This window comes from Crotalus tigris, unplaced genomic scaffold (assembly GCF_016545835.1).
Source record: "Crotalus tigris isolate CLP2741 ecotype Arizona unplaced genomic scaffold, ASM1654583v1 scf7180000017666.27876245, whole genome shotgun sequence".
NCBI classification, from domain to species: Eukaryota; Metazoa; Chordata; class Lepidosauria; order Squamata; family Viperidae; genus Crotalus; species Crotalus tigris.
The window spans coordinates 3,756,553-3,771,132 of NW_024096551.1; the positions used below are offsets into that span (position 1 = coordinate 3,756,553).

Here is a 14,580-nt window from a genome sequence, read left to right on the forward strand (position 1 = left end):
GAAGAATTACAAACAACAATGTACAGAAAATGTTTTTCTTCTGGAAGGCTTCCTCTCCTTTGGATAATCTGTTGAAGCCAAAGAGTAGGAAGGACTAAAGTAAAAGGGGTACAGAGAAAGGATGCTGTTACCTCTCTAATAAACCCACACTCTCCTTCTCTCTCTGGCATCCCTCTCTTTTGTCTTTTTTGTCAAGCTATCGTCCATGTGAAAGGAAGAAAAGAGTTTTTGTTCAATATATTTATTTCTAACAAAAAGCAATATTAAAAAAATTGTCTGCACTTCTGCATGCATCTTAAAAAAAAACATTTCTACATCTAGTTTTACTAAAGATAAATATACAGTTGTCTGAAATATCATATTTTGTTTTGTTTTATTTTTCTTTTGAACAAAATATATATTTAGGTGTTGTAAAGCAATATCAAGTTTTATTCATTTTGTAATCTATATTAAATGTTCTTTGTTCAATCACATAATTCTTTCAATATTCCCAAAGTAGATAATCTGAAAGCATGGAAATACAATGACATTAAAAATGAAACAGAAATCTCACTGTATTGTAATACAATTCTGAGTACATCACTGTATTCACATTATTCCATGAGTACAACAGTATTTATTAAGGTAATTGGGAACAAGATTGTAACTTCAGTCTAACAACAACAAAAAAGTCATCAGAAAACAAATTCTTATGGACTAAGAAGTTGACAATACACAGGCTGATCTCCAAAATGCCAAATATGTTGGTTTTTTAAATGACACAAGAATGCTTGTTGTTTAAAATTTGCATTCAAGCAACTATGAATTATACAGATTTCCTCTCTGCAACAAAGAATTTAAAAACCTGTTTCATCTGAAGATGGGAATTTATATTTGATTCATTTTACTTTTTTCTTATTTAGTGCATAGCTAGGCATACAGTTTATAAATTTTCATACTATGGTGATACCACACATAAAGCATCACATTCTTCTTGAGTTTCAAATCTATTTTTATTTCCACCACAGCCACCATACCAGAACTGGAAGCACATGTTTCGCTGTTTATGGTAGTACCACTTCAGAGTATAATTTTCACACTCCCCAATGTCCGTGTCTTTTGAACAAGCATCTATAAAATAAAAATGCTTTGTGGTTAGTGACATGAAATCAAGGTACTTGTATAGAAACAATAAAGAATGTTGCATTGGAAGCCTTATATAAAAAGAAGAATTGAAATAGTTATTTATGGGTCAGAAGTAAAAAAGAGTTAAGGAGAAGAGAGTAAGATGAGAGTAAGATCACTGAACAGAGGGAAAAAAGACAGAAATCAAATTTCTATGTTTCTTATTTATTTACTTTTTATCTTTCTGATTTCTCTTTTCATTTTTTATATTCTTATTATATTGTAAGATTTAAAGGACAAGGTCCTTTTGTGCAGCTGCAGTATTTTTTTCTGCAACTTATGACTCAAAGACAAGCAAGCTGCTGTGTAGAACTATGTCCCACACACTCTCTCACTGCTTTTTTTTATTTCTTGGCATCATGGAAAAAAAGAGTCCATTGAGTCCACAAATATAGAGATGTTAGCTTATCTTTGGCTTGATATGGGTTATTAGCTGTGCAGGTCTTCTCAGCTGTCAAACCCACTTTTGTTTCCATTCTACCTTCTACAACTCCATCCTAATTTATTATTGTTATTTTTCATTCTCCATTTTAATCCAAGGATTTTCAAAGCAGCTTACATACAAATTACAACATAAGAAATTAATGAGTTTAAAAACAACCCCAATAACGAAGTTCCTTAAAGACAGTACAATGTAGGACTAAAAATATTATTTCTTAATAATTAGAACATAAAAGAAAACTCAACATTAGAAAACCTTTCTTTAAAAACCATGCTAAGGTTGGTGCACTAGAATTGAAAAGGCCCTCTCATCTTCAATTCTGATGATGGAAAAATCCAGAGACAAGTAAGTCTTCATCACTTCCATTTCTGGCAGACAGAAATACTCTCTGCACTTGGAAGCAGAATCAGTATCCTTATTTCAAGCCTAGCAAGACAGTTTGAGAGAGAGATTCCACATTTTTTTTTTCTGTCAGCTCTTGAAATGTATCAAAGGAAAAGAGAATTGTGCAGAATTTTTCCCGGATGGTGTAAATCCCTGTACTTAATTCATCTTGAGATAATTAAAAAATATTTCTGTGTAATGTCCTGTCTTGCCTTGTATACTCAATTCTCCAGTGACATACAGCTTCCTGACTTTTCTATACTTTAATTAGGTTTTCTGTCTAGCATAAGTTTTATCTCTTTATGAAACAAAAAGACTTTATATAGTCATTTGCTTTGATTTTAAAAAAGCAAAGCATGACAGCATAAGATATTAAACATGAATGACATCATCCCAGCAAGCTTTTTGGATGTTCAACAGTTCCTTTGAATACATTTCTTACCATATTTGTTCTGTAGCATTTTCAATAGGGAGCTCTCTCTCTCTCTCTCTCTCTCTCTCTCTCTCTCTCTCTCTCTCTCTCTCTCTCTCCCTCTCCCTCTCCCTCTCTCTCTCTTTTTTTAAGAATAAAATAGAGCTGGAAGGGACCTTGGAAGTCTTCTAGTCCAGCCCCCTGCTTAAGCAGGAGAACCTATACCATCTCAAACAACTGACTGTCTAGCCTCTTCTTAAAAATCTCCAGTGATGGAGTACCCATGATTTCTGGAGGCAAGCTGTTCCACAGGTTAATTGTCCTCATTGTCAGGAAGTTTTTCCTTAATTCCAGGTTGCTTCCCTCTTTGACCAGTTTCCAACTATTGTTTTTTGTCCTGCCCTATGGTGCTTTGGAGAATAGTTTGACCCCCTCTCCTTTCTGGCAGCCCCTTAAGTACTAGAACACTACTATTATCTTTCCCCTATTTCTTCTTTTCTTTAGACTAGCCAAACCCAAGTCCCATAACTGTTCTTCGTATGTTTTAGTCTCCAGAACTTTGATCATCTTAGTTGCTCTTCTCTGAATTTTTTCCAAACTCTCAAAATCTTTTTTGTGATATGGTAAGCAAAATTGGCTGCAGTATTCCAGATGTGGTCATACTAGGGTTTGATAAAGCGGTACCAATACTTCATGTGATCTTGATTCTATGCCTCTGTTTATACAACCCAGGATTGTATTAGCCTTTTTGGTGATGGCTGCACAATGCTGGCTCATGGTTAAGTGATCGTCCACTAGGACTACAAGGTCCCTCTCACAGTTGCTGTTTTTAAGCCAGGTCTCACCTAATCTGTACTTGTATCTTTGATTTTTCTTGCCTAAATGTAAAACTGTGCTTTTCTCCACATTGAAATTCATTTTGTTGGATAGGGCCCATTGTTCAAGTTTATCCAGTTCTTTTTAGATCCTGAGTTTATCTTCTGGGGTGTTGGATACTCCTGCCAATTTGGTGTCATTTGCAAATTTGAGTTTTTGGAACAATTCACAATCTAATGGCTTCCAGTCATGGTTAACTACATAACCCCACTAGTAAGATTCATAGAATCATAGCATTCAAAAGGATTGATGACATCTTCTAGTCCAACCCTGCATGCAAGGCAGGAGTCCTCTTACCGTCTTGGACAAATGATGGTCCAGTTTTTTTCTTGAAAATTTCTATCTATCTATTTATCTGTCTGTCAGTCTGTCTATCTATCTATCTATCTATCTATCTATCTATCTATCTATCTAATATTTATTTATTTAACATTTCTGAACTGCCCATCACTTTCAAAGGGTATGGCTATGGTAGTTGAAAATCTCTCCAATAATAAAGTAATAATCCCAACTAACCTGAACATCTTGAAGTTAGGAAAAGGATGTTATAGACATTAATGGAAAGAAAAGGCAAGATTCATTGAATAAATTCATTCCATGCGTTCCTTAGCTTCTTCAGTGCCTATTTGCTTAATCATATTTTTCTCTAAACTAAGGTAAACAAAATTCATCAGAAAACAAGCATCCCGTTTCTTCTATTTCCATGCAATTTTGGTTAGGATGATGAAAGAAAAAGAATTCCATTCTTTTCTGTTCTTTCCTCCAGAAATATATATGTTTCTGTTTATTGCTTGGCTTTGTTATTTTTATAGGTGTGGATGGTATATCTCTTATAACTAATTTGAAAGCCTATTGCCCAATATGTATTAACAATAACTGGCCTAGTTTAAATGATCAGTTCCAAAACTACATAATTAAAATAATATTTCTCTATCAGCCTTTTCTCCATCATCTAATGCCTTCCAAATTGACTACAATCCCCATAATCCCAATTCTATTGTCTTTCAAACTGGATAAAAAAGGAATTATAGTCTTTTAATAGCAGAAATTTCTTCATAATAGATGTAGAGGAATTCAAAGCAATGAGATATTTCTGTTTTAAAAACTGTACAAATCCAAAAATGTGTGCAAAACTTTAAAAATAAAAAAATTAAGATGGACTTGAAAATAACTTAAATGGAAATACTTGCTGACCAGCAGCCCATTCTCCAGAGATTTCAGATCAGTGTGAAAGTAAGAATTTCAGTTTAAATGCATTGTTAGATATAACTTTGACTTATGCTAAACCAGTGGTTCTCAACCTTTTTAATGCCACGACCCCCAACCAGTCGTAAGTCAAGGACTACTCAACCGGTCGTAAGTCGAGGACTACTCAACTGATGCAGCACCATTTACAGAATGAGACTTCTGGTGGGCTCAGCAGGGCAGAGACAGCCTGGACAATTCCTATTGGCTTTTGAAAGGCAATAGAATTAGACTCTATTCAACAGTAGAATAGAATAAAAGGGAGTAGCACAGCTAAGGAAAAGGGGAAAAAATGGCGGACTGCGTTGTTTGGTGACCCCCGTGAAATGGTCGTTTGACCCCAAATGGGGTCCCGACCCACAGGTTGAGAACCACTGTGTTAAACCATAATAAGCAAAACTATAATAAGTGAAATAAGGCCTGACTATCTTAGTGCAGAACATGCTGAAGAAAAATAAAGGAGGTGGGAAGAAACGGGGTACATTTCTTCTATGCCTCAACTCTTGTTGCCAAAATTAACCCTTTGATCAGAAAGCAAAACTGATTACTAAAATGTATAAATGGCTCTTTAGCGTTAGGAGCTTTGGCTGTTTTTCTCAAAACATTCTCCATCATTAAGTGCATGTATGGCAGACATTGCATCTTTAATGTGCTATTATATAATGATAGATGTATTTCAGATGTTTAGGGAATTTTTATAAAATCAACCAATGGTTGGCAGTTTTCAACATTCCAATTTATATAATGTGCACAAGCATCCATATTTACATACCCTTTGCTCTTTGTAGTTTCTCAAAAAGTTCTTCAGTCTCTGTCCCATCCCCATTTTGAATACTGATGCTAGTGAAGTATTTATTTTCTATTTGACCATATTGTTCTTCTCTTGGTCCTTGGGTGGTCTTTAGCATTTTATTTTGCACATTTTTCCTGGATAATTCTGAAGGTTGAAATAAATCATTATGTTTTGAGTCAGAGAACAGAATCCTATAAAGAGAAAAAGGAGAAGAAAATAATCTGTTAGTTACACAATTTTGAAAATTATACCCAAGAAGTCTTCAGTTCAGATTGATATACCATTATCCAACTTAGGAGTTTCTGATCAGCTAAGGCCTATGGCATTGATTGCCAATTACTTCTCATGAGAAGAACCTATTTTTATACCTGTCAGTTATCCCTACAGCTTGCAGATAGGTGTCTCCTCGATGCAGGTTGTCACATTTTTCCTGCAGGATTATAGGAGGATAAATATTCAATTCCCCTGGGAACATGGGAGGAGAAGAAAGGAAAGAATACCAGACACTGTTTAGAGCCAAATATTACAATAAATTACTTATTTGTAAATGGAAAAATACTATTTTAAAAATACTATTAAACAAATGTCCGCATGTTCCTATTCTATGATTTAAGGAGATTTGATAATGAGTCATGCCCTGCATTCCCGTAACATGCATATACATCCCATTAGATCAGGAATGGGGAATTATGGCCCCTTTATGATTTCAACTCCAACAATTCCTGAGCCAGCATTCTAAATTTCCAGTGGAGCTTTAAACTACCAGATCATTCAAAGCATGGCTGGCTCAGGAATTCTGGGAGATGAAGTCACAGTTCATAAAGGAGCCATAGTTCCCCATCCCTGCATTTGAACATAGGCTTGGGTAAGAGATTACTGAGACAAAGACAGAATAATGACCTATGTTCAAATTAGGACACTGGCTTAATGTCACTTAGCATATCAGAATGTGATTGCATCCAAGCTTATTTTTCTAATTTGCCACTTGTAAGCATCTCTAACAAGCCATGTAGATGTCAAAATAACAAGTGTATCAGGCATCAACAAACAGTCCCACAAAAGGAATTAAAGTATACCACTTACTTTTCAAAAGATTTAAGAAGGCCTTGCTAAACCTCAGAGCATATGGCAATTCAAGCTTATCAGCTCTACCCATATGTAACAGGTGCTGTTCCACTGGAACACTGGAGAGTTCTGTCATTTCTGAATCATCAGCTTCACTGCCAAGGGCCAAAGTGAACATGGTGAATCCTTGGCATTTAGCTTCCAATGACATTTTTAGAAGTTTCTCTCTATCCCAGGCGCTTGTCTTACTTCCCAGCATTGTAAAAATGACCTTGTGCTTTCTTGGCCTATCGATGCCCAAGAACACATTATTAATGGTCCATTCTAGAGCATGACCCACAGCTGATGGACCTTCCAGCTGACGGAGTGATTCCTGAATATGCGTTTTCATCAGGTGCTTAGTGCTGTATGTAGTCAAGTCAAACTCTTCAGATACTGGGCTTGATAATTCAGTCCCTGAGAAATTTCGTGGAGCGTGTTGTACCAGAGCAACTCTTGCTCCTTTGTCTGACTCAAGTGGCAGGGAAGCAATAGCAAAATAATCCAACATGTTGCTCATGAACTCTTTCATAGTTTCAAACTCCTCACTGCTGACATCCCGAGAGCCATCCATGATATAAGCTATATCCATATTTATATTAATTGGAGGGGGATCCATTATTTCACATTGTGAAACAGGATTACATGTATCTGTGGAAGAAGCACAAAGTAGTAACTGTTTCCATGGAGTGACTGAAAAGCTGAATATATAGAGATAATATTTTGATTGGCTTCTCTTTTATAAATGTTTCTCAGCAAATGAATTTGAAATTACCCTCCTTCAGAGGCACAAGAAATGCTATGGGTACGAATGTTGGAAATTATAGTGTTGATAAATTTGAAGGAGACCTAGTTTGAGAAAGCATTTTAGGGCAGCCGTGATTAGAACTTAATGCATGTTTTTTAAAAAATCTCTCTATGTGATGTACTCATTCATCAAAACACAAACTACACGTTTTCCTCTTTTTTCTTATATGCTGAGAATATTCTGTACATTAACTGGCTGAATGTATTTATTTCTTATTATCAAGAAATTAATTGATTTATCAGTTCAACTTTATTTTAAAAACTAGTAGCTGGGAATATCCAGCAGCAGGATTTGGGTTTTAAAAAAGTCACTAGTGCCTGTGCAATTGAAACCATGTCCCTTTTTAAATTGTGTTACTAACACAACACATATAAAAAGGGGAAGGATTCAGACACACAGTTGTAGCTGTCATCTTATTTTTTTTAACCCCTGCTGCCAATGCCTCTGGTAGAAACAATGGACATAATGAGTATCAAGTTATTTTATAAAATAAGAGTAAAATAATAGCCCAAACAAAAGCATTATACTAAAGTAAAGGAAAATGTATCAGATTGCACAAAAATATTAGTTTAAATCATCCTATTTAACTTAACCATATCTTCTGTTCATAATAAACTACTTATATTATTTCTTTAAAAAATATTTTAAATAATGTATAAAAACCAAACAATGAATCATGGTCCACAGGTCGAATACCCTCTCCATATAATAAATATAGATTACACTTAAGGTTATGGTAACCTTCCAGTTTCAGACTTTCCTCATATATTGGCTTACAATTTCCTTTTTTTCTTATTAGCATAATTCTCTGAAAGATTGTAATTTTGATCACTAAGCCAACTAAGCAAGACATCTTGGTTTCTAAATTTCCACCTGAGCTTTATAGTACCAGATCATTCAAAGTCTTAGCTTCCATCTTAGTCTCTGGGGTAGGCAAGAGGAAGTAAAAATCACTGAAATTATTTAACCTATGGACTGATGTTAGGATGCAGATACAAAAGGCCAAGAACTGCACTGTAAGTGTGCACCATTCATTCTGTCGTTTTTCATCATTGCTGTTTTTACCAAATACCTATGATCTTAACACGACACCTCCTTTTTGCTTAATTTTACCAGAGAATATCTGATGCTTGCTAGATCCATATACAAAGAGATGAAGGAAATTTGAATTCTGAAATTAAAAGACCTAGCAAGTATATATAACCATTTTAAGAAGTAACGAGAATCAATGAGCTCACCATAGCAGAGAGAACAAAGTGAAACATAATTCAATCTCTCTTCCTCTTTGGATTCCCAAACAAACAATTTAAATCGACCCGTATCATCTGTCTAGATAAATGAGAAGACAACATAGGAAGAAATGCATTGAAAATATTTTCTGAACTGCAAGGTGTTTTATTTACACATGCATACACAGAAACACACACTTATGTAGCTAGAAAGGAATGTTAAATTCCATTACTGGGAGGATATCAAAATATTAGAGTCAAAGGAAAGCTCTGGTCTGCTTAATAACAGGAAAGCAAATAATGATAATAGTAATATGTATGCCATATTTTAGAAAGTGGAGTGGAAATCAAAAATATTCAGCTAGTGCTAAGAGCTTCCTTTTATTTTTATATCTTAGTCTGATAATCTGGAATAAAGGGGATGTCCATCTTTCCACAGACTTTTCATAATAACCATTTTAGAATTATTATTGGTACTGTAAACTTCATTAAAATTCTAAATTTCAAATGAGAAGATTCAGTTATCCCTTGGTTCATAATGGAGGTTCACATAAGTTTGGCTTCAAGTATGAATTAATAGCTTATTTAGCCTTTCTTTGACCTAGCTTAGTTCCTGGGAGAAGGGTGTGGTTTGCCTCCATATATAAAGTCATCTGATGTCTCTCCCCAGTTCATTGCTGAATATTCCAGTTCAGAGGTTGGACCCCAATGGTCAGTGTAATGCTAATATTTTCCACTCCTGGGAACTTGGTCATGGAAAAAAGTTGCCCACAAAAACACCTCCACTCCCCTCTATAATTAAATTCCATTCACCAGACAAGAACATGCACCATGCTCTAATTCACTCCTAATTTTAATTTAAATGAATGAATCTAGATTCACTTTCATATATTCACAGAGATGCCCTATGATTCCCACTCTTTTGAAAGAAAAAGAGTTTTACATTGATGGAGAACATGATCAAAGGTAAATCAAGGTCATCCCAGGCATTATACATAGGGGAAAAAATCATGCCTTGCTAATACCCAAGCAAAATACTCCCTTCAGAGTTGGCTGGATATCTTTAAGTATGGCCTGCTATTTTACAGCTGGTTCCAAAAAAATTAATTATTTCCTTTACTGCTCTCAAATTTACAACTTCTGAAACTAAACCAAAAGGATTAAAAAAAACTGGCAAGAAATCAGAGTAAAATACAAGATTCTGTAAAAATCATTATATATTTGGGATGGGAATCTAGAGTGCAATCTGGCCTTCTAAAATGCATCATACAACAATTAAAATGCAAGAATAATCCTGGATTAACTTCTATTTTTGCTATCCCCAGCATGCATTAATTACCTCATTGGGTTTGCATGTTTCTAAATATCACAAAAGAAAAAATCATGTCAAGTACAATGTTATTAAACAATTTCTGGGGTTGAAAGAGATTTATTTTCTTACTTATTGCCCAAATCCAATAATCAATAAGGATAAGTTTTTGCTTCAGATTTTCTTTTACATATAACTAACTACAAAGGACCAAGTGAAAATGAATTAAGCCTTGTGATTGCTAATTTTATATTTGAAATAAGAACCTACACAACACAGACCAAGTTTAATAATCATTGCCCCAATGTATAGATAGGAGAGATAAAAAAGAAGTTACGTTTCAGAAACAAGATGTGGGGTGTCAGAGAATGAATGGGGGTCTCACCCACTTTGGTCTTTGGACTCACACTGTTTCAACTGCTCGCTCTAGGAAATGAATGGTTGTAATTTATTTATTTGTATTTATTTGTGTTATGTCTTTATTATTTTTACAAATAACTCAAGGAGCAAACATATCCAACATACCTTCCTTCTCCTATTTTTCCCACAACAATAACTCTGTGAGGTGAGTTGGGTTGAGAGAGAGTGGCTTGCCCAAAGTCACCAGTTGGCTTTCATGGCTAAGGCATTGTACAACATTCACACACATTCAGAAAAAAAACATTGAGAGCGCTCCTATCAGGAGAAAATATTTTCTAAAAACAAACATCTGGAAAATATTTCTAGACGATGGAGAGGAATCAGAATTTAGTTATACTCTGATGGTAATTTCTGAAATATCATATCAAAGTGCAGTTGCCATGACTCAATTTCCAGACAACTCTATCTGGATGACTGGGAATCTTCAGCGATAAAATATGTCAGTCACATCCACATTGCTACTAACACCTCTCTGACCACACTCCCTCATTAACCTGCCAGTTATTTTTTCTGACGATGACCTCCTTACCAAAAATGCTTCTCTGACATTTGATGTTTCTCTCAAAGCAATGACTGTCGGGATAATATCTAAACCGCTGAATTCCAGCACAGCTGTATTGATGGAAGCAGCATCTTGTGATGGGCCAGCAGTAAGGAAAACAGCAACTTTTTTTATAAGAGCCCCTTGGCGATGACGTTTAAAAGCATTCCTGGCAACAAAGCGCATGGCCCTTCCGATATTCCTTTGGCCTGAAGATCTCTCCAAAGGAATTCCCTGTACTGCCTCCATAAGGAGATCTTTCCTCTGAAAGTCGGAGAACCGGATGAGGTACTTTATATTGGTATTGTATGAAAGCACTGATATCCTAGCACCAGTTGGGCAATTGCTTCTGCTAATGCTCAAATCCTTCAGCAAAGATTTCATAATGTCTTTCATCCTTTCAAAGGAAACTGGAGTAACATCTTCAGACATGTCAAGAGCGAACACCACTTCAGTTGGGTAAACTGGACATTTGCTCTTGCCTTATAATAAAAGTAAAAATGTATCAGAATGTTTCTTGGACTTAGGGAGCACAACTTTTTTTTCTTAAATATGATCTAATTCAAGTAACTTACCTACACAGCAAGCTGGATGGGATAAAAGAAAATTGTTTTAATTCAAATTGTTATACTTATTTGACCATCTACACACTGTCAATAAACACATCAGAGAATTTGCTCTGAGCATGTTCTTTGTTCCAATATCCAATGAAAAATTGGCTTCAAATTGGTTTTGATAAAGCATTAAAAAATTTATATCACAATAGTAGTATACCCTTTTAAGCCAAAGTATATGTTAAAATTTAACTGAGCCATTAAATGGCTTTGAAAAATTTGCTACTGTTTTGTTTAAATATAAAATATTCATGTAATTGATTTAATAACTGATTTAATTTGGGAATCAAATTTAATTTAAAAAAGCTAACATTGTTTCCTTTAAAACAGGAAATTGTACTTCTAAAAGTTCACACTTTCCTTTTTTATCTTCATTGTGGCAATTCCCATTTATCATCTACTATAACCAATGTATAATGATCTTTTTATAATATCATCAAAGACTTATTTCACTGCTAGATTGCTGTAGTTCTGCCTCTCTTCAAAGTAAACTCAAGGAATATGCTTTCTTCTAAATCTGTATAGTTGAGGATTAAATAATTTAATGCATTTTGTTTAATACCAAAACAAAATGAGTGCAGTTCTTAAACCTGATAATAGTTTTAATAGTAATAGTAGATACTGGTAACCTGAAGTTACTACTTACGGCAGTTTCCTCTTGTAAGGTTGACAAGTTGACAAGTCTGCAGACAACAGGAAAAAATAGTATGATTAGCAGCATATATCTGTGCATTTCTGCTCAGAAACCTACAGATTTACAGTACTATATATAGGAAGTACCCTATCGATCTAGAGATTTTTTTCTTAGCTTTGAAATCGGTTTGAATTCGATAAGGTTCCCAAAGTTTTCATTTAGGCTGCTTCTCTTTTCCTGCTTAACTCGTGGTTTGACTAATCAGGATAACTTTTAAAAATCAACAGCTATGAAGACCTTTTCTGCTTAAATATATATTTTTATAGTTAAATTAATTCTATATACAGAAAGGGTAGTAGTTAGCAATGTCAAATACAGCAACACATACCGTCATAGCAGTTGTGCCTTTTGGACCCTTTGAACCCTGGAGAGAGAGAAAAAATAGATTTATAAAATCACATTAGAAAGAGAGATAGTGAGATAGAGATAGATAATAGGCAAGCAGACAAGAAGCAACATTAGATATTCTAAACCAATACTTTTCCAAACCCACCAATTTGATATGCTTCTATCTTCATTCCATTCTTATGGTATTATTTAACATAGGGAAACACAGACTTGGATTTTGTTTACTATATTTTTTATAGATTTGTTGGGCATGTGTTTTGTTGTTAGAATTTAAACTGAAATATCATTAATTGTGGCAAATTTGTCTTGCTGTTACTACAACATCTTTTCTCATTTACAAAATATTTTGTTTTTAATCTTTTATTTTTTATGCCTCTGAAATAATATGATTTAGTGGAACATCAGGAGCATATAGGAAGTACAATTGTTTCATTAAATTTAAGCAAAGAAACATGCTTTGTTTAAATTATTTAAGACATTTAATAGTTTCCATAAAAGAAATGGTCCTTGACGTACAACTGGTTCCTCAAAGTTATCACGGACTCCCCCAAATCTATTTACAATCCATTTTTGAAGTTATGATGCCTAATCAAATACACCCCATGATCATATGATTACATTTTGGATACTTAGCAACCAGCTTACCTTTATAACCATTTGCATCATCCCACAGTTACAGGATCATGAAGTGTAACTTTTTTTTTTTGCCAGTTTCCAGCAAAAAAAAAATTACCCATTGGGGCATTTAATTCACATAACGACCATGACTCCATTATGATCATAAGTTGACGACTACCTCTATTACAATATAATTATAGTCTGACAAATGCCTTCCTTGGAACCACATGACTTATATCTCCATCATTTGGAAAAATTAAAGTTTTCCTAGGTTAGCATCACTTAGACCTGCATTCTCATCCTGACCTCCCAAATCTCTCCATCTCAGTTCTTTTCTCCTTCTGGAATACAAACATGGAGATTTTCTACATGCCTATATTCAATTGGAAGTTCCATTACTCAATAATCACATATATCCATAATCATGTGTAGTAATATTCTTCTTATGACAAGTTGCAATAAACAAAATACTCCTTAAATGTGTAAATTTAAATACAGCCTGATTGATGTACATCTCATCTTCTTTTCAAGCCTGTGAGATGCAGGGGGCAAGAACCTTCAGACAATGTTTTTAATTGCAGCGCCATATTATGGAATAGCTTTCTTCTTGAAATTAGGTAAACATTTTTAACACTTTCTTTCTAGAAATTACTTAAGACTGAGCTGTTCCAGGTGGCATTTGGAAAAGAAGTTATCATCATTGCAATAGTTTGTATTTCATATCCTTATTTGTTTTTAATTATTATTTTAAGTTGGTTTATGTTTGATAATGTTTCATATTATATATTTCATGTGATATAAACTGGTAGGATTGTCTTGAAGTTTAACAGTACAGAAGATCATCCAATAAAATAAAATAGATTTAATTTGGTAATGTAGTTTTATCAATACTGAGTTTCAGATACCAATATTAGGTTAAATTTATATTCATATTACCATTCTTCCAGGTGGCCCTTGACTGCCTGGATTACCCTTTTTCCCTGGTGTTCCATCTCTGGCCTTAAACAAATTCAGAGAGTGTGTTAATTGGATTGACAGAGCAATCTGGCTTAATTTTCATTACAAAAATTGCTTCAGTGATATCAACTATACATTAAGGCAACTGGATTCTTGTTTAAAATAGCTGAATCTAGGTACTGTGATTACATGCAGAAGTAACTTTGCATATAGTAAGATGATAATCAAACAATTATTAATTATGGGCCTTACAAATTGCAATTGTTCCAAAATGCTGAAAGGGGTTCACATGCAAGACCATATTATGATATAGTACTTTTGTGCATATCCTACTATGACATAGTTATCAAGTTGATTATTGCTAGTGCTTGCATTATTTATAAACTACTGAAGAGTTTAGATCCAGGTTATTTTAAACATCACTTCCTTCTATGTGGACCTGTCCTTACTCTAAACTCAGATGACTGGAGAATTTTAGGTGACCTGAAAAAAACGCTTCTATTCCCCAATATAATGGTATGTGGGAATGACCTTGGCAGACAAAAGGAAGAGCCACAGACTAGGTAATGATCAGATAAGAGCTGAACCCATGGAAAGAATAAGGGCATGGCATATATCTCAG

General features: G+C 34.4%; 1 protein-coding gene across 3 annotated transcripts in view; it reads right to left on the reverse strand.

The window, feature by feature from the left end:
* Window positions 1-225: 225 nt before the first annotated feature.
* LOC120304996 (collagen alpha-6(VI) chain-like) overlaps window positions 226-14,580 on the reverse strand; it is a 93,595-nt gene continuing 79,240 nt past the window's right edge. For all 3 annotated transcript variants that reach the window (XM_039336240.1, XM_039336238.1, XM_039336239.1), the window contains 10 exons: window positions 13,938-14,000; window positions 12,364-12,399; window positions 11,988-12,024; window positions 11,303-11,314; window positions 10,716-11,209; window positions 8,467-8,557; window positions 6,400-7,071; window positions 5,685-5,781; window positions 5,296-5,507; window positions 226-1,110 (listed from right to left, as the gene is read on the reverse strand). In XM_039336240.1, coding sequence (XP_039192174.1) covers window positions 938-1,110; window positions 5,296-5,507; window positions 5,685-5,781; window positions 6,400-7,071; window positions 8,467-8,557; window positions 10,716-11,209; window positions 11,303-11,314; window positions 11,988-12,024; window positions 12,364-12,399; window positions 13,938-14,000 — 1,887 coding nt within the window. In that variant the 3' untranslated portion in view covers window positions 226-937. The remainder of the gene's footprint in view (window positions 1,111-5,295; window positions 5,508-5,684; window positions 5,782-6,399; window positions 7,072-8,466; window positions 8,558-10,715; window positions 11,210-11,302; window positions 11,315-11,987; window positions 12,025-12,363; window positions 12,400-13,937; window positions 14,001-14,580) is intronic.